The sequence below is a fragment of the Serinus canaria genome, chromosome Z, assembly GCF_022539315.1.
Source record: "Serinus canaria isolate serCan28SL12 chromosome Z, serCan2020, whole genome shotgun sequence".
Lineage (NCBI taxonomy): Eukaryota > Metazoa > Chordata > Aves > Passeriformes > Fringillidae > Serinus > Serinus canaria.
The window spans coordinates 4739054-4757802 of NC_066343.1; the positions used below are offsets into that span (position 1 = coordinate 4739054).

Sequence of the window (18749 nt, forward strand, 5' to 3'; positions counted from 1 at the left end):
AACAATCCTATGTCTCTGTATTCCAGAAGTGGATTATTTGATATTTTAATGTTACTTTCTCAGTCAGGTTTTGGTGTTGAAAATTCTGGTTGATTTTCCTTGTTCCATCATCACCAGTCTCATCAGCTTTGTGAGGCTAACAACTTTTTTGCCTTACTTTAAGTCAGGTATGCACTTTACACTCCAGCTCAGAAGATAAGCTTGTAACAAACTAGGTTTACAAGAGGCACAGTAGTATTTTTGCTAAGAAAGTAAAACCTTCCCAGATTTTCAAACTGCACACTGACTTCGTGTGCATACGCACACAGTCGTAGGAAACAAAATCACCATCTTCGCTATACAACCCTATCAGGCAGGGTGCATCTGCTTTTGAGGAAAGCATTAGGCACAGATTGGGCACAAAAAAATCACATGGGACACTTGGACAGGGCAAGTGGAACTGGAAGGCATCAATTTCAACCTGTTGCTACACTGCAGAGTTGCATCCATGAGGTCTCAAATAACTTTCTCTGTGCCCACAGATCAATCACTCTCTTAGGCCAGTCTCAGGAGAAAAGCAAGAAGAGAGTGGGTTCCTTGGAGATCTCATGAATCCAGAGACCATCTGGAAAACAATCCTAAGAGCACAGAGGAGGAAATGTAAAGGCCTCAAATGAAAGCTAAATACTGAGAGATATTTGAAAGAAGCAAAGTAGAAACTTGATGAAGTAGGAAGCAGAGAGACATAAGTAATTCTTACATTAGACATTTCCCACCCACACAGAGTATTTAAACTACCGAGGGAAAAAAGGCAACATGCAGAGCAAAAAAACACAAATTCAAACCACATCTATTATAGAAATAGCACGAACTTCATTTCTTTCCCACCACCCGTAGTTCTCCAGACCTTCCAAGGCAAATTGCTGGGATCTTCTGACAACAAAAAAGATGAGGTAGCCACTTCCAGCAAGAGTGCATAGGGCTAAGAAATTAGCAAGAACCCTTAGGAATCTAGTCAAATGAATATTTTCTTCTTTTCGGCTCTCCTGCTCCTCCACAATTGCTTCCTGCACTTGTTAGAAAGAAAAGAATATTATCAATACTTTAATGGTCAAGGCCCCACATTGCTTCAATTGTTAGAAGTCAGTTAAATTAATTACAAAGATGCAAATGGACATCTGGGATTCATGTTTTGAGATGAATGTATATTGTCTCATAAAATCCTGTTCAGGTCCTGGAAGATTCTGGCTCCCCAGGGTTTCCTTTGTGAGCGTTAAGTGTGCCCCCAATGAGTCTTGTTACACTTGTACTCATGTGTCAAACAAACCACAGCACGTTCTTTCAGCTTGCAAGGTGAAATGAGGTTGAGTGATAGAGCAGGATAAATATGTTATTGTCTGTCAGAAAAGGAAATGTCATGTTTTAAAAATGCACATTTGTCAGAAAAGAGGAAAATGTTTTACTCTGAAAGTCAGAAACTCAGAAAGGATGAACAGATATTTGAGATGTGGGAATCCCAAAAAAAAAATTGGACAGTGCAGAGCTTGTGTGTTGTGCATTGGACTGTACAACAAAGTGTTTGTCCCACATTTACCCTTGATCATAACTGATAAATATTAAGACTCTACAGCAACTATAATCTCCAGTTCTTACTCTTGCCAGGTGAAAGAGCTTTTGGTTTGGAGTGTCCTCATGAAAGGAAGTTTTGTTACAGCTTCTGACTTAGTTTAGAGATCTGTTGCCCAGACAGGAAGCTGAACGGCATTGTAGTAATCGCCTTTCATGGCTCTGTTCCTTTTACAGCATGTGTTTGTCACAGAAGTGACAGGAGACTGCAACAGCTTTCCAACAAAACTCCCATGACCTCACCCAAACCAAGACTTCACCCTTTCTTTCTGAGGTTCCTTGCTTGTTTGCAACAATTACAGTAAAGCTTCATGAGTTTGTTTCTCAGAATTAAGCCTTTTTCTCGACAGATTTGTATTCTTTCCCAAATAGCTTTCAGCATCTGCTCTTAGTTGGCAGGCAGGGAAGCTCTTACAGATTCAGCACTTTCAGTCAATATTTCTCCCATAATAGCTTTCTTGGAATCTTCTCTTGATGACTTTTACACTTGAGAGCAGTTCTCTGTTATGCCTGCAGCTGAGGAGGAAGGCAAGGTGAAGGGGGTGTGCTGGCTGTGACACTACTGCAGACAGGAAAAGTGCAGCTGAGCAGAGCAGCCAGTGCTTACAGTGTCACACTTGATTATGTGACTGCAAGTCTGGCACCTTCTTCATTATCTCACAGCACTACACCTGTGTCCTCCCTGTACATTATTACATGGAAAATTAAATCTTCTTTTGCATGCTACAGTGGTGTGTCCCAAACACCCTACAACCAAACACATTCTTTAACATTCAACATATAGAATATATCCCCTCCGCTGTTTTCACAGACCTGTGTCTTACGTCTTGCCCCAGATTCCTTATACAACTACTCTTGATATCACAATACCCTATACACTGGAAAGAGGCCCAAGAACATTGCCTTGCAAATTGGGCTATATTTTATAATTAATTTGAAAGTAAGACATTTTCTTACTGAAAAGCAAGTATAAACTCAAAATTCTGAGGTCAGTTGTTCTGATAAATAGCCCTATACAGATTATTCTGTTATTTTGTCTTATGATATCTCTTCTCTGTAACAAGAGAAGTTGGCAATGTGAGGTTCACAAAAGGGGAGCAACATTTTGAAAAAAGTTTTTCAGACAAACACCATAGAAACTGGATGTCATCAGAGATGAGAAAAAAAAAATATTATTTTTACAGTTTTTCTAAAACTGGTACTGTCAGCACAGAGGACACAAAAAATGCTACTGTTATTTCTTTCACAATTACAAAGAAAAAAAAATCTGATAGTAAGACACAGAGACCCAGAAGGGTGTACAGATGCCAATTTGAGTTCACGTTTCTGAGCCTCAGCACACCTTACTCTTGACCTTAATTCCACCTGCTTCACATCAATGTGAAAGCCAAATTGTGTTGCCTCTCCTTAGTAAACTCTGTTTTACCTTAAAGCTTGTTGTAATGGAGGCAAACTTATTATCTGCTGTCTCAGGATTGCCAATCAGGTAGTCCCAACTTGTGAACATTTTCCAGCTGAAATTAAAACTAGTGTCATCCCCGCCACCATCGTCATTTGCATTCTTTGCCATTCTGCAAAAAACACAAAGACACAGGAAGACCTTGTCAGTACTAGCTCTGCTTTGTGGGTATGACTTTTAAATGGTTCCTAATTTCTAATTTTTTTCTGATAAACCTCTACATCATTCTTGCTGTCATTTATGCTTTACTAAATCTTTATTTCTGAAAAAAGTGAGTAATATGGAAATTTTCATATTTAGACACTTTATGAGCTCACCACAAACATTTTGATGAGAAGGAAGGAATTTATTTCGTTAACCTTTCAGAGAAACTCTGCTGGATAAGAACCTTAATAGAAAAACAATATTGAGAACATCTTTTAAATAGAAAGTGCAGAGCATCCTGAACTGCAATAGACCTTATTAGAGAGTTCCCAAATAGAAAAAGAAGAAAAATCAATAAGCAAAATATTCTAAAATAATAAACAAAAAAAAGCATAAATAAAACAAAACTTATAACAAAGAGTATAAGAAATATTCTAAAAATAACAACACAGAAGAAAAAGTGGTTTTAACATATAAAATAGCATACAACAATCTTCCCTATCATCTCCTATGCATATACAAAAATATTTATTACAGTGTCCAGAAACATCAGATTATTTCTTCAGAGAAGTATTTCTTCAGATTAAACTTAATCTTATCTTTAAATTTCTCTGTTTTAAAGGGGTTTCATTCATAAAAACCATGATATTGTTTTGCATACTTTGTTGCTTAATTCAAGAAGTCATTAAACACAAAGAAAGAGTGTGCTGATAAGATGCACATAACTTAGTCATCAGTATTTCTGGTCAGGAAGAGGTAACACTTATTTTAAATCTCAATAATCCAGCAGAGCTATATTAATAATATTAATGCATTCTAGGTACCCCATTTTTAAAAGTCCAGTAAAGTACATACTCTGAAATCTAAGATGAGAGTAGTAAGTAAATACAGAAAATCTTTCTGAGATGCCAAAAATCAATACCAGGGTTGGTCTTACCCATAAGAGTCAGACATCACAAAAGGCTCTTGGTAAAGTCTCCCCTGTTTCTGATTTATAGACTAAGACATTTCCTTCTCAAGAGTTTTTAATGAAATTATGAACATTGTGGTAAGAATATAATTTTTTTGTAATCAGAAATGTTTCAGTTTTATGTTATACTCTGCAAGAGCTGAAGAGAGGAGCCCTATGTCTAAATTTTTCCCTAAATAAAATAATAGTGCTTATAATCCTCACTATGTCTTTCACATAGACCTTCCTCAGTTCCCAGTCAACAGCAGAAAAACAGCACCTCCTGCTACATTGCTTTTAGTTTCTGTGTTCACTGTGCTTATTTCTGGAGAAACAGAAGAGAGCAGAAGACTCATATGATTACCTAAATCATTAGTGTCATATGGCCAGATGGAAAGTTAGCACACACAAGGTATTTTTTTTCTTAAGGATATTCCATTGGTTTGGACTGCAATGTTTTCCTGCCATCAGAAATAATTTTTTGTCTGAGAGAGACATTGAAATAAAATTATCTGACACTAAGACTTTTCTAATCTTGGTAGTTGTTTTATCAAAAATATTTTTAAAACTATTTTGTACTAGCTTGTACTATTTTGTCCTAGTTAGTTTCCTCTCCAAAAATACATGTATGTGACTGAAGACATATTTTTTCCTCAAATGTGTGTTGCCTTATGCAGGAAGCCAATTTGAAAACAGAACGTGAATTAATCTAGTACTGATGAAAACGAAAAATACTGGCTTCAGAACAAAACAATAGAAATACACTAACTTTATTTTTCTCTATGTTTAAAAGAGAGTTCAAGTTGCATCTTGAACTGCAAGCTTCTTATATTTTTCATTAAAGGCTTTTTATAAAACCACTGGTAGAGGTGAAATGCTGTGTTAGGTGGCCATCCTGCTAGAATCAAGGGTATTAAAGATTATATTGACTGGCAGCATTTACTGTGGACTGTGAGCTACCTGCAGAATTATTTGCCATATGCTTCTTTCTTGTGTTCTTCCTTCATAAAAGAGTCTAACTCACATAAAGTACCACTGAAGCTAGAATTATAGAATATCCTGGATTTTAGCTGAAAATCTAAAATCTAAATCTACTGGATGTCAAGTATTATGAAAAGATGGGCTGACAAATCTCTTACTCACTTTAGACATTCATTTTTAATTTTGAAGTTTAGGAGAGAAGTGTTTTGCTATTTCAGTAAATATTTATTCTCACTTTCACAACACTGCAACACAACTTCTGGTGCACAACTGATAAATAAATATAGGTTGAATAAGTCTTACATAACTTTGACCTTGCACTTCATCTTGCATTGTCCTGTGCTTAGAATTAGTGCATTTTTTAAGAAGACAGTCTCCAGGGTCAAAAGTGGAATTACCCGCCTTTTTAAATGTACTTTTTTCCAGAGCCAAGGAGAACTTACGTTCGAGTGACAATCATAAAGCTATAGCCAATAGACCCAACTCCAACGAGGAAATAGGAAAGAGGCATCCTGAACTTGAGCCACCCGATTGTCCTCTGGTTATTGTAATAACCATAAAAGAGTACAGAATACTGTGCAAAGCCCTGAAAAGTCAGGAAAAAAATATAATGTTACTTTTCTTAATAATACATATAATCAGTAAATGTGTCAGTAGTAACATATTAAAACATTCATTTCAGTGAATTCAAATCAGTTGCAAATATCACTATAATAAAGCTCACAGGATAGAAAATGTGTACCTCTATTTTAAAAATACATTGAATATTTCATAGCAACTTCAAAATCTATTAAAACTGGTCATTAACAATCCCTCTACAATTTAATGAGTCAAAACTTCTTCATCAACATACTTCTTGCAAAGTAAGAAACACCTTGTCTAACAAAACTTGTTTTTCAGATTACTTGCAGATAAAACCCCACATGTTTAACCTAATTTTCACCTTTCTAAAATTTATTTGTCTGAATTTGATATGAAATCTCGTATGCCTTCTTTGTCTAATAACAGTTGTCTGCTGTTCATTGGGTGATCATTCAGTATGTACGAAAACCAATAGGCAGGGGCATTTTATAGGAGATTATTCAGTATGTAGATATTTTGCACACTTAGACTCGATTCAAGGCTGTAAAAAATGCAATATAAGTTCACTGTCTTTCTCTGCATTTCAAAGTCTATCTTCTTTTCTAATTATCATAATATGAATTTCCCTCTCTTCTACTGATCAGACAGATGATTTTTCTAAATTTCAACAGTATCTTATTATCTGTAAGAAATTGCTGGTGTCTGCATGGCTAATACTTAAATCTTCCTGGTAATTCTCAGGTTAGTGCAAGAACTCATGTCCTAGAAGAAGGACAAAGCTATAGCCTTTACCAGCTGGAGGTTTGCACAGCAGTGGCAAACCTCCAGCTGGATGCAAGAATTCCAAGTGCAATATGTAGTAATTCACCACATAGTTGGAGGATAAACCATACATAATTTTGACAGTGATACAATAATATGAAGGATTGGTGAATTAAAAAAAACCATTTGCTGCCCTTGTGTTTTCAGTTGCCCACTTTCCTTAAAATTAGTAACATCTTTCTCTTATTTATTTCTTCAAAACATACATTGATTTATTGAGGCTTTTACTATACGTGAAGTGAGTCTCAGGTTTATTTGAAAAACCTAATTCACAATTCTAAGCTGAAAATCAAATATTAATATATGACACACATAAATATTATGTGAAATATCTTGATCCAAGCATCTCATTTTTCTTCATCTCTGACTAGATTTGAGAGATATGCTTATGCATGCAGGATAAAAACATGCTCATTTCTAATAAGGCAAGTATTCTAATGGAGAACGTTTCTTGCTAAGTACCAATAAAACATCTACATCAATCAGGACACACTTAAATTCAATACTATGTATATTGCATATTTTTGGTCACTTATAGCATCCTGTAATTTCATCTCAGCCCAAGTTTCAATACAGCCTAAGGCAGCTCTGTAAAGCCTTTTGGGTCCCCAAAATTATTAAAATGCCTTTTTAGTCTCCATGTTCTGCAAGTCAGGGGTAATTCCTGCACTGTGTATCATTCAGTTTGTTGATTTCACAGCACTTCACCACAAGATTAGAAATAACTTCAACTCTGTAGAAGAAGGTGTGCATGGAAGATGTCTTTCACTCCTTTCTGAGCCTAACATAAAAGACTATTGATTGAATGTGTTATTGTAATAGGACTTGAGACTCTAATATTTTATGACTGGATTATAATCTGAAAACTATATGTTAAAATTGAATTCCAATTAGAATATATCAAAATCCAAATATCCTTCACTTTGCCATGTCAGTAATGTGAATCAAGCACAAAAGAAAGCAAAATGGGCATGTTGAGCTCATCTTTTCTTGTCTTAGAGAATGGTTATGTGTTATGATCCTTTTTTAAAGAGATGTCTCTGCCTGAAATAAGGTGATCATAAGAGACCATACTTTAAACTCAACAGCACAGATTTTACTTAATGGTAAGTGTAAAGGGAGAGAGACACACAGAGAGAGAGAGAGAGAGAGAGAGAAAGAAAGAAATGGGAATGAGGGGGTGTAAGAGACAGAGAGAAAGAAAGAGATGGAGAGACAGAGACAGAGAGATTAAGTAGGAAGATAAAGATATCACTATCACCACACGGATTCATGTGGCATCCTGCCAGTCCTTTTTCACCCTGTTTTTTTCAGTGGAGGAGTTCCAAGACATTCTTCTGAGGTATCACCTTTATACAGTCCAAGTTCCAGGTGTCCACAAGGTTCCCATGACTTGGGATGGCATGTGGATAAGCACTTGCTTCCTTTCTCGCTGTTTGTCACAGTGGGAATTTTTGTCCAGATGCAAACCAAGACTTCACCCCTGTTAGGCTTGGAATTAACTACTGCAGCATCTGTGCTTATCTCAGGTTCCATTATTTTGGCTTATCCTATAGGGACAGTGTTTCCTGCTGCATTTTTTAAGTCCTTATGTAGGGCTTGGAGTTCTCGGATTCTGTTGGAGTTTTGTTTAGGATAAAATATTGATCAGTGATATGTCATCATTTATTTCTAAATTACCTGGTAGCATACAAGTATTGCTAGCAGATGAAAGGTACTATTTCCTGTGCTGTTTAAACAAAGATGTCATTGTCTTCAGGGAATATTTGACAATCTGACATGCCTTAAGAAAAGGTTTTTTCCCCTTAATTATTCAGGGGTTCCATCTCTTTCATTGCCTTACTCTACGTTTATTATGTTTTCATTTGCTCCTTTTGTTTACTGCTACATTGTTGCTTATTGTATTTTCTTCTTCACACCTGTCAGTTTGTTTCTAACAATTATTAAATATTTTCCCGTCTTTCCACCCATGCCTTCATCCATCTTTTCTGGAACACATTTATTTTGCAAGCTTTGTTCTGATGTTCTGTATGAAGCTCTTCTAGCCTATTCTCTTGGCAAAATCTTCAAGTTGTTGTAATTCCTTTTTTCTCCAATATTTCCCTGATATTTTTATTTCTCATTTTATAATTTCAGCATCATTATCCAACTCCCCAGCCACATGTTTAGATTTATTTTTACTGTCACTCAAATATGCAACCTCTAATGCACTAGATGAAATAACATTTCAAGAAGTAGTCACTGCAAAGTGTTACATACATATGTTTTTAGAAAGATCTTCCAATGTTTTTTTTTTTATCTAAGGAGAATCCACCACTGGCATTGTATGTTATCAAAGGGATAAAATGTGTGGAGCTCACTATTATTTTTAATGTATTTTCTTCTCTTTTTTTCCTTAATTCATATTGCATTTTAAAAATCAGAATCTCAATAATATAAAAGCAGAAGACCAAATTCACACTTCAGAAAAGGAAAGCCAGAATGACAAATCAGCTTTCAGATGTTTCCCCATGTGTCTTTGGATTGCTACATAGACTGAGACGTGCTTGTGAATATCAAGCTTCATTTTGTGTTTTGTCTGAAAGAAACTTGTGAAAAAAAAAGAAAATTTATTTTCTTGTGAATTATCTCCTGAAATACTTCATGTTAAATAACTGAGCATTAAATAATGAAGTAATTGTGAATAAAAGTCATGTGGATATACAATATTACAAGATTATGCACTTACACTAAAATCCCAGAGGGTGGCAAAATTCATAGCAGTTGCTTCTTCAGCTCTTGGGACAGTTTTTCTAGGCAAAGAGCCATATGGCTTACCCATCAAAGCCTGAAACCAAAAAATTGGAGAAATTTATATTTTAAAGAAAAATAGCACTAAACAAAATGGACAGTAAACTGTCATTTCTTTGAAAGACTGGTTTTATATTCCTAAACTCCCTAATGAGAAAGACCTACTTCTACAATTCCTTTCACAGCTCCTCACATAACTAATTGTAACTGTGCTTCACATATGCATTCATGGGTGTGTTCTAAATTTAAAGTTCCACTAGAATCAAGGGAGAACTGTGCCTCTTACATTCAAAGGCAGCACACAAGTGCATCCATATTTCTCTAATGAGTGATGTTTATCTTACAAAGACCAAAATATTAATTTTTCTTGCATTATGGATTTTATTGGGATAATTCAAAGGAAAAGTATGGGAAGATGCTAGGGAATCAGCTTTTGGATTCTGACACTTTCCCTTCTGCTGGCAAGATGCTTGTTTGGGCACAGTACCTCTCCTCATGGGGCCCTATCCAAGCTCACCCTGAAAACTATTAAATATTTATTCTGTTTTGGCTTCTAAGGAAGATCACAGAATGACAGAATATGCTGAGTTGAAACGGACCCTCAAACATTATCAAGTCCAACTCCTGGATCTGCAAAAGACCATCTCAAAGAGTCACATCATGTGCCAGAAAGTATTGTCCAAAAACTTATTGAATGCTGTGAGACTTGGAGCTGTGACCATTTCTCTGGGGAGCCTGTTCCAGTGCCCAGCCATCCTCTGGGTGAAGAATCTTTTCCTGATCTGTAACCTAAACCTCACCTGACACAATTTCAGGCCATTCCCAAGGGCCCTGTCACTGTCACCACAGATCAGTGCTTCCCCTCCTCTTCCCTTCATGAGGAAGTTGTAGGTTGTGATGAAGTCTCTCCTTAATCTTTTCTTCTTCAGCGCTTCTTCAAACCAACTGACTTCAACTGCTTCTGATACACTTCCCCTGGAGGCCCTTCATGATCCTTTGGATGGTCTCTAACAACTCTATGTCTGTTTTATGCTGTGATGCCCAAAACTGCCCCCAGCACCCGAGGTGAGGCTGCCCCAGAGCTGAGCAGGGCCGGACAATCCGCTCCCTTGCCTGGTTGGCAGTGCTGTCCCTGATGCCCCCCAGGACACGCTTGGCCCTCCTGTCCACCAGGGCACTGCTGGCTCATGTTCAGCATGCCACTGACCAGGACACCCCAGTCCCTTTCCACGACACTGCTTTCCAGCATCTCATTCCCCTCAGTCTATGTGTACAGCCAGGGTTGCCCTTCCCAGGTGCAGAATCTGGCACTTTCTCCTCTTAAATTTCCTATGAAATTGATGATTTCTCATTTCTCTAAGTTGCTGAGATCTCCCTGAAGGGCCTCCCTGCCTTCAAGGGAGTCAACAGGTCCTCTCAGTTTTGGATCGTCTGTGAATTTGCTTAGTACCCCTTCCACTCCTAAGTTCATTAAGGAGATGCTGAGGAACACAGGGCCAAGAACAGAGCCCTGTGGAACCCCACTGGTGATAGGTCACCAGTCTGATATCACCCCATTCACTATCACCATTTGTGCCAAACCCCTGAGCCAACTGCTCACCCGCCCCATGATGTGTTTATCCAGATGTGTGCTGCACATTTTCTCCAGGAGGGAGAGACATACTGAAAGCTTTTCTCAAGGCCAAAAAGAGTGCATCCACTGGCTTCCCTTGATCAGCTGGTTGGGTTACTTTGTCATAAAAGGATCATAGGTTTGAAGAGCAGGACTTTCCTCTTACGAAGCCATGGTGGCAGTGAACAGCCACATTGTTCTTCAGGTGTTTTTCAATACCTCACAGAAAAAAACTTCCCCTTAACTTTACCAGGCACTGAAGTGAGACTGACAGGCCTGTAGTTTCCAGGGTTCTCCTTCTTGCCTTTCTTGAAAATCAGAATACTCTCCAGCATCCAGTCAGCTAGGACATCTCCTAACTCCCAAAACCCCTCAGAAATCATTGAGATGTTTTTGCAATGACATCAGACCATGAATCCCATCAAACCCTACAGATTTGTATCTAGATGGATCTAGCTGGAAAAATCCTGCCACTGAAATGCTGGGCTGGGAAGCTGTTGGAAATTTCTAGCTCTTTCTTATCTGCTTACTACAAAATGAAAAATAGAAGAGGAATATGGGATATTGAAATCTGGAAGATGGCACAATAATTTTACTTCCATAAAAGCCCTGCTTTTAGGAGGGCAATATAATGGCTCAAAAAAACCCAGGAAGTATTACATTTCATAGAAGTAATTTATGTCTGAGTCCAATATCTCCTCTAAGTACCACTCTTAACAGAGATGTTGCACAGTGCGAAATATGAGAGATCTCTTGTGACTTTACAGCCCTGTTATGCCTTATCAGCATGTGAGTATTACATCAGAAAGGATCCTCTGAGCCTCATGAAGATGCATCTTTCTATTGCAATACACATTTAGTCAAAATAGTCCCCCTGGCATTTTCTTAGTCTCAGGTCCTCTACTTCGTTATGCACAGGACCACCAAAACAAACAAACAAACAAATCCACTCCCCCAGACTACAAAAAAACTCCCACATCTATGTCATCCCAGACTTCAAAAACTATTTCAAAAGACAACCTTAAATATATTTTACATTTTCCTGTCCTGATTAATTCAAGACATCTCTCTGTAGAGACAACTGTCCACAAAGGAAGCCCTTTTTTACAGGCTTATTACAGTCTCATACTTGTAAATGGAGCATAAAGAGACTAAAAACCTGTTTAAAGCCACAGTCCTACGAAATCTCACTGCAAAGACAGAAATCCATATGGCAATCCACAGAGATAATTTAAAAGATTCCCACCTCAGGCACCATTACAAGACCAAAGGTCAATCCAAAGAGAATCATATTTATTCCATACATCCAGCGCAAGAATATGAAATAGGATGCTACTGATGAGCCAAAGTGACCTGTAAAAACATGAGATGTGATTAAAGGGCAGAAAAGCTGGTCCATTTAAGTTATTTTATGTAAGGATGAACAAAAATTATTAAAAAGAAGTAAAATCAGGCAAGGCTTTTACATAGTTGATGGATTTTAATTTTAATTAATTTTATATTTAATTAAGCCATCATTTTGAAATTTTGTGTGAAGCAGCCAGTCTTAGCAATGACCAACATATTGGGAAGTCTGGGGAGAGGTAAAAATCAAGAGACTTTGAGTTAGTCTATCTGGTTGTGAGATTTAGGTTACCTAATTATAACCAAACTACAGCCCTTGGGGGATACTACAGACTCAAAAAATACAGTGCAGGGAATTATGAATATTTCTGATTTCAGGTAACTTTTGTAGACCTCTCCAAGCCCCATTATTTCTTGTGCTCAAATCCTAATATCCCTATTGTATTAGGAATACCTTTTTTTCATGCACTGAGTTATTGTTCTTGTATCAGTTACCCTGCTGAAGTCTCTGCTATGCATCCATTGGGAATATTTGCAGTGAGGTAATACATTGGAATTACCTGCATCAGTAGAATTATTGCAAGCCAATGCACAGACTGCTCATGTGCTTTACTCTTTTCCACCAATCAGACAAGAACAGACACCTCTGGTATGTAAAAAGCTTAGCTATGGATGAGGACAATTTAGCCATGACTGCCCTCAGCTGCATTTTCAGAGTGGGCAGGTCCAAATAGGGGCCTGCAGCAGGGAACACAGAAAATGTCACAAATAGACTGCACAAGCTGTGAACAAAAGCAGTCCAAATTTCACCAGTATTTTGAATCCACTCTGAGGTGCAACATGTTCTGTGTATGAATGAAATAGTTTTAAATAACTTTAGCCATCATTTCCTGCATGCACAGCCTCACCACACAAGGCATTGGCATGAAGATTGGCATGCCTTTTATAATCAGTGGAATAGGAGTCACCCTGCCCTACACAGGTCTGTGTGATTCCTATAAAACCCTTTTGCACAGATAATACGGAATATCAGTTCTGTAAAGAAAAGAAGCATTTATATTTTCTAAATATAAATATTTCAAACATTAGTCAACTTCTATTTTAAACATGAAAGCCCCAGCATCAGATGGACCTGTTGTCCACATAGGGATACAGCACAGCAGAGCTTGATGCCCTTTGTTCTGAAGCCAGTCTCCCTGTGCTAGAAGGGACTCACAGCTTGAAGAAGGGAGCCTACCAGGACCCCAGTGCTCCAAGATTTTACTTGATCTTTCTAGATAGCTGGAGGACTGGAAGAGTCAAACTCAACTGAGAAAGGCTCTTTATGTTGTAGTGGCAAGCATTTGTTGTAGAATGAATCTAAGTGGCAGACCTTCATTCAGATAACCAGGCACTTAAGTCAAATCTCCTTCAAATGAAGGGCAGAGGTTTAAATTTGTCACTGGAACTTCAGCACAAAACTGAATTGTGACAGATCCCTATTCTCAGATATACCCATAATACTAACTACACTGCCTTGTTGATATATGGGGCATCCAAAACAAATACTGTTCTCTCTGTGTTTTATTATGTGGCTGGCAATGAAAGAAAGACAACTTACTGAAGCTCAAGATAACAAAAAAAAAAAAAAAGGCAGAAATATTTGAAATAATTGTGGTATAGCCTATATCGTATAATTTGTGTAAAATAAATACAGACAAAATAAAGTGAAGGTGAATAATGTGAGTAGCTAAATCCTAATAACACTTTTCTAGGATTAATTTCAACACTGGTTCTTTAACTGCTACCTGTATAGTAGCTATTTTTATCTGTAAAGTGATATCCTCTAAAGAAAATTTTCAACTAGTTTTATTATCAAGCTCAACAAATATTAGTGAAAAAATAAATATTCATTGATTTTAAACTCTATATTTAATACAGATGCATACTAAAAATATGTATCATTTGGCAGACATCAGAAATATGAGGCTAGATCCTATTCTTACTTACTTTCAATCTCCTTAATTTTCATTTCCCAGGGTATGCAGGCTGTCTTAAAATTTTCAAAATCTCTTTGAAATTTCATCCATTTCTGGAAAGAGTCACAGAAAAGAAAAAACAAAAACCACACCATCATCTCAGTGCACAGATGCTCTTGAACTAATGTAAATGTAACCCCTTAATCATCCACAAAATCCATTGGCAGAATCCACAAAGTAATTGTTTGTAAAGAACCATCTCCATTTGTCTATTTGATGTCTTCTACTGGATTTGTGTGAAGTTCCTATTTCTACCACAAGAAGAATTACTAGCTATTCACTTCCTTTCATGCCAATTTTTTTCTTTCTTTTTTTTCCTTCTTTTCTTTTCTTTTTTTTCTCTCTTTTTTTTTTCTCATTTTTTCTTATCTTTCTCTTCTCTTTCGTCTTTCTCTTTCTCTTTCTCGGTCTATTTCTCTTCCTTTCTCTTTCGCTTCTCTTCTCTTCTCTTTCTCTTTCTCTTTCTCTTTCTCTTCTCTTCTCTTTCTCTTTCTCTTTCTCTTTCTCTTTCTCTTTCTCTTTCTCTCTTTCTCCTTTTTTAGTTTGTCTTTCAGAGGGCTGTCTCAAAGGAAAAGCTGAATTTGGATTCAGTCCACACAAATACCCAATCCACACCAAGACAAAATTAGCTTTCACAAGATATTGAACCCTTTCAAACTCCTGTAAAACAACTGATTTTTGTTTTGATGACAAGTTTCAAAAATCAAACCATAAACTTTCAATAGAAATATTTTCATGCAAGAGCAGTGAAAATAGAAGTTTAAAATCGATAGAGAGACAAAGAACGCTACTGTGGAAGATGAGTACTCATAGCAATAACCTCCAGAAGGTTTCCCATTAGCTTTACAGGAAGTTAGTGAAACAATCAGTTTACCTTCATCATCATCACTTTGTATGCATAGAATTTTTTTCCTTTTCCTTTTCCAAGAGCACCTTCAAACTTCTCAACAAAAAGTTGTGCTTCCCTGGAAAATGAAGGCAAAAGAGAGATATAGATTATGTTATAGCAAATGTTATATTGTCTCTATCATATTAATTTAATTTTTTTACTCCTCATAAAATTTTATAAATATTTGAAAAGGAAAGCTCAGCATTTTTGTACTTTGTAGAAGACTCTGTATGCAATGTCTGTGTAATGCAAAAATACAAGCAACTTCATTCACCTGATCAAATACCAACATATTTGGAGCTCTCAGATTTGCCTATGTCCAGTCTAGGTTACTAAATACGTTTGATCACAGTAAGTCAGTAAACTAACTTTTGCAGTTCAGCTACTGCCCATTTAGTGATGCACAAACAGGTATTCCTGTTATCCCAACAGTTATTCCAACAGAAGAAAGATCTTCATGGGACACAGTGGTTTCTTGGTCATGATCACCTTTATTGCTTTCTGTAATCCTTCACTTTTTCCTACTCTTCTAATTTCTTCCTTGCTCTCTTCTTTGATAGTGAATAAAACTAAATTACCATTTTAATCACCAACATTTGATCTCTTTTGTGTCTTAGTCATGCTCTGGATACCTTTGAACCTCTCCCCTCAGTGTTCTCAGTTTAGGATGCATTCCCAGGCTGGGAGAGAGATGTGTACACTAGAGCTTTGGTTCCCTTTGCCCACCCTTCTCAATACTACATTTAATTTAGCCCTTCTGAATTTCTGTATGTATTTTCTCTAGCTATACCATTCCCAGGGTAATTTCTTTCACTGATCCCCAAAAGGCTAAAACTTTGCCAATAGAGATATAATTTAAATAATATAAAAATAAAAGGAAGAATTTTAAACTCTTTTAAAAATGCCCAAAGTCCATGGATTAAAACAATAAAGAGATGAGATCAAGTGCATTCTAATGCTTCCTCCATTTATTCCAATTTCCATGTATGACTTTACACAATGTCTCTCCTGAGGAAATGTGCTCTAAAGGCTAAATGTCCTAAGCCACTGGAAAACAGACTGAGGATTCTTACCTCTCAGTGTATGCACAATGCTGTAAACTGGTTTGTTGTCACACTGTATAACTTCGAGGCACTCTATATTATGTTTATTATTATTATATTGTATTGCATAAAGTAGCTGGGAGAAGGTAGACTATCGGGAAAATACTAACTGTGATGCATATTGATGTTGACCCACTTTTCTTTCTTTCCAGAACTGCTAAAGTATACTGAGTGAAATTAATTATCATGCTCATATTTTATGCTCATATATTTTATACAAGGAAGGAAAAACATAGTGTTAAACAGCAAAATCTGGCAGTGCTAACGACAGCATAGCAGTGTAGTTGAGATAAAGGATAAATAAAATTACATGAGAACATGACCATTAGCCATGACATAACTTTTCTAATTTAATGGTTAAAAATCTCAATATCTATAAAAGTAGCTGTATTTTTATATAATATTATATTATTATCATATATAATATTATATATAATTTTTATAATATCTATAAAAGTATTTTTAGTAACTGCAAATGCTTAGCGTTATCTTCAGTCTGAGGATCTATCAAAGCCTTTCACAACTTAGACATCCACGGCAACAATTGCTTTAGCTTTTAGTGCCAAGGATCCAAATAGGTGCACATAAGCACAAAATTGAATTATTGAATTTTGAGTTATTGAGATATTTGAGAGCCCTCTGAGCATTCTCTCCTTCCAAGTTCTTTCACTCAAACCCTGCTGGTGAAACATCAGGGCCAGTGCAAATTCACCTGGTCTCAGGACTTCTGCATGCCATTTCCCAACATTTGAAATTATGAATGGTAATCTAATCACCTATTTTTTCCTCTCTATAGCAAAAGTAAAGCAAAGATTCAGATTAGAAAAGATAAAAATACCCAGCCACCCCCACAGCCACAGAGCCCACCTATTCATCACATCAAGTTAGTGTCCGTTTATGTAGATCCTTTATTTCCAATCCTGTGCTTCTAGATCACATTTGTATACTGGATTTTTAAGTCTGATCTTTCTGTATTTAGCTAGTACTGACACTGATTGGGGATTCTTTATTTTCCAAGCCACTCTGAGTCCTCCAGAGATTTTACAACACACTGCTCACAGATCATTTTTTCCTTTGATTCTCAGAAAATTCTACAACTAAATTTCAGCCCTTCAAGTAACTAATATAAAACAGATTAGTTCTGCTTCAGGACACCTGTGTCCAAGGGTCACCTTTAAACCCAAGTCTCAGGATCTAAAATCTTACAGCACTGTCAACAGATATAAAGGCATCCTGACAGCAGATGGCAGCTTCCTCCTAAATTCAGCAGTCACTGCTGGAACAGTGTCATAAAAGCAGGAAGACTCAATTAACTGCATACCTATCAATCTCCCCGCTCAGCATATTATATTCTACTATCACTTCTATCACTGGGTAATTCAGGCTTGTTCTTGAAAATTTTCTGAAATCAAAACCTACAGAGTAGAAAACTTCTGTTTTCAGCCACTAATTATGCTGCAGAATATGAAATTTTCAAATTTTAAGTTGGGGTTTTTTTCAAAGTGAAGCAATAAGTTAGAAATTTAAGAATATAATGTGGAAACAGAAATAAATACATTAAAAAGTCTTTGATAGCATATATGAGTATTTTTACATCTCTAGGTGAAACACTCAAGCTCTCCACAAACTTGTTCTGATATAAAATAAAGCTAAGCTGAAACAGGAAGGAATTTTCCACTATCAAATTCCTAAACAATATTTATCTTAAACCCCTTTTTTACTAGTTTTAAATTAATTTGGTAATATTTTCTCCTAGACCTAGTTTTTCTTATCCTCATCTACCTCCTGGACCTCTATCAAGCAATCTTTCAGTATTTAAGCTTTTTCTCCCCAACAAACCAAAAAATTGCTTTTTGAAGGTGGTGATCTGGACCTACAGATCTTACGCTGCTGATGCTTTTGAATGCTTCCCTGGATTCTGCTTTGACAGTGGATGAATTTTCCTCTCTCCTTTCACCCCATTATTCCTAAATGTTTTATTACCTAATTTTCACTGATTTTCATTTAGTTTCCCTGCATTGGACTAAGTTCATCATTGCATCACAAAAACCCATTTTTTACTGAGTGGTTACAAGTGCAGTCAACTGAGTTGCACAAGAAAGACTGGATGGAAAAAACTGTTGGATCCACATGTGCACAATATTTATGAAGATATTTTCATGTTTCATCATAGAAGCATGAAGCAACTCCTTTCACTTTCTTTATAGATTGCTTTTACATAGTAACATATTTGTTGTATAAATGCTGAAAGCAATCAGCTAAGTCCAAATTGTGGGCTTGCAGTATCATTTGCATTTTCATTTACACTGAATTTTACTCTGGTCTAATAACAATGCACTTTAATTTATTTTTCTCATTAATATAATTGCTGGCATTAATGCATTGACCATTAATGCACACTGACCATGACAAGAAGATGTTTCAAACATGCATTAAAAATGGTGGCAACAA

General features: G+C 36.5%; 1 protein-coding gene across 1 annotated transcript in view; it reads right to left on the reverse strand.

The window, feature by feature from the left end:
- Positions 1–18749, reverse strand: part of TMC1 (transmembrane channel like 1) — a 55741-nt gene that overhangs the window by 13156 nt on the left and 23836 nt on the right. Inside the window, exons 5-11 of the mRNA XM_018922838.3 lie at positions 15181–15271; positions 14278–14359; positions 12191–12297; positions 9271–9369; positions 5582–5724; positions 3032–3176; positions 852–1046 (exon numbers count right to left, since the gene is read on the reverse strand). Of these exons, the coding sequence (XP_018778383.1) occupies positions 852–1046; positions 3032–3176; positions 5582–5724; positions 9271–9369; positions 12191–12297; positions 14278–14359; positions 15181–15271 (862 nt within the window). The remainder of the gene's footprint in view (positions 1–851; positions 1047–3031; positions 3177–5581; positions 5725–9270; positions 9370–12190; positions 12298–14277; positions 14360–15180; positions 15272–18749) is intronic.